This window comes from Austrofundulus limnaeus, unplaced genomic scaffold (genome assembly GCF_001266775.1).
Source record: "Austrofundulus limnaeus strain Quisiro unplaced genomic scaffold, Austrofundulus_limnaeus-1.0 Scaffold6, whole genome shotgun sequence".
Taxonomy (NCBI): Eukaryota; Metazoa; Chordata; class Actinopteri; order Cyprinodontiformes; family Rivulidae; genus Austrofundulus; species Austrofundulus limnaeus.
Genome location: NW_013952408.1, coordinates 2,405,934 through 2,407,712, shown reverse-complemented (window position 1 = coordinate 2,407,712; position 1,779 = coordinate 2,405,934). Strand labels below are relative to the sequence as shown.

At 35.1% G+C, this 1,779-nt stretch overlaps 1 protein-coding gene across 2 annotated transcripts in view; it reads right to left on the bottom strand.

The window, feature by feature from the left end:
* ripk1l (receptor (TNFRSF)-interacting serine-threonine kinase 1, like) overlaps positions 1-1,779 on the bottom strand; it is a gene marked incomplete in the record, with an annotated part of 10,075 nt that overhangs the window by 3,563 nt on the left and 4,733 nt on the right. Inside the window, 2 exon segments of one of the 2 annotated variants that reach the window (XM_014030376.1) lie at positions 635-719; positions 880-956. In XM_014030376.1, coding sequence (XP_013885830.1) covers positions 635-719; positions 880-956 — 162 coding nt within the window. 2 annotated transcript variants of the gene reach the window in all.

Sequence of the window (1,779 nt, the reverse complement as noted above, 5' to 3'; positions counted from 1 at the left end):
ATTTTATGCTCTTGTTGTTAGAGTGATGTTTAATTTGTTTACACACTTGTTTTAGTGAAGATTAAGTGCAATGATCACGTTGTTTTGGTTACAGTCAGTAAAATTGGAGCTGTGGACTCTTAACTTTGAACAGACAATAATGTGGGGTTTTGTTTTGTCCCCACCTTCAGTTTTTTCCACCATAAAGCAGCACAAGGCTAACAGATGGTAAAAAAATAACTGGAGTGATTTTGAATTATTTTACACTTTAAAAGAACATTTTGTTTTTATTATGTTATTTTTTTCAGGGTTTTATAATTTATTTTATTTATTAAATTGTAGAATATTCTTCATTTTAAAATGTATGTGATCCATTGGTTAAAAAAAATGGGTCAGTTTTTCTCATATCTACTCTTTTTCACTGTTTGACTTGATCAAGACTTTTCTAAGATTTTACATTACAAAATAGGTAAAAGTGTGTGACTTGTACTGTTATGGTRACGGGTCAATATCGGTATCGGACATTTCTCAAAGTTGTAATATCTGTATCGTATCGGAAGTGAAAAAGTGGTATCGGGACATCCCTAATTCAAACACTAAACCGCACATTAAAGTGAACATCAGAGGGTCTATATGCTGTATTGAGATGACTTACCATGTTCACTTGTCAAACTACATTCATGGGTCATTGATAGTGATTTCATCTTTTCAAYAAGTTCATCTGGGCCTTCATATTCTAACTGTAATAGAAGAAAAACAAATATTAAATCGTTGAGAACTCAAAACCTGTATTTATCTGCTATTAATAAAACAAGATTTGTTGCTTAGCGTTTTTGTAAAATACTGTACTTCACAATATTACCAGAGCAAGTCTCAAAGGTAAATATACTGTATATTCACCTTTACCTTGCATAGATCTTCCTCTACATGTGGTTCAAGCGTTTCCATGTAGAAAGGCAAGAAAGAGTTGTAGGCCCCTGCAAAGTAAGTAAAACAGAAAGAAAAAAAATGAAGTTAATGCTATGAATAAAAGCAAGGCTTGTTAAATGACTTAGTGCAAAAAACATAAACAGTGTTAATACATTAATGCCATAATTTTAGTCACTAAGAAAACTAAGACAAGAACTAAAACAAATCAAAAAGAGAAGACTTTTTTTCTTCAAATCTGCTTTCAAATCATGTCCATTTAAAGGCGTTAACATTGTAAGGTTCGCCTCGGCCCACCCCAGCTCCAGTAAGCGTGGGCCTTTTTCTACCCTGACCCTGCTTGTATTTGTATTGAGCATGGCTATCTGTATTTTTGACCATTCTGTCTCCAGGGTCTGCAGGTATTGGAACAGCAGCAACTGTCCAGTCCCAGCCCTCAGAGGTTAAAGATGAGATGGCAGGACAACAGAAAATGGTAAGCTAACTGAAGCTAATGTTGGCTTGTTGTTGTTTGGTAGCATGCTTTTGTGTAGTGAAAGTTATTGTAAAAATAAATTCACAAAAATTTATTCTGATCTGTGCGACATAACCCACCCTGGTTAGTAAACAAGTTAAATGAGCAACAAAAGCTGATGTCAAATTGCGCCAAGCAGCCAGGCCCGGATACAACCACAGGGCTCAGAACTGGTCATAAGGGCTAATGCAAACATGCTGAAGACTTCATGTTTGAAGTCTGGCTAGCCCGGGCCTTGCAGTGCAAAACGGCCTAATTAATACAACGCACACTGGACTCTGTTGTTTTTCACTATATGCAATGTTAAATGGATCCATGATTAGTTGTAACATTAGACTTTATTTAATAAACATATATTT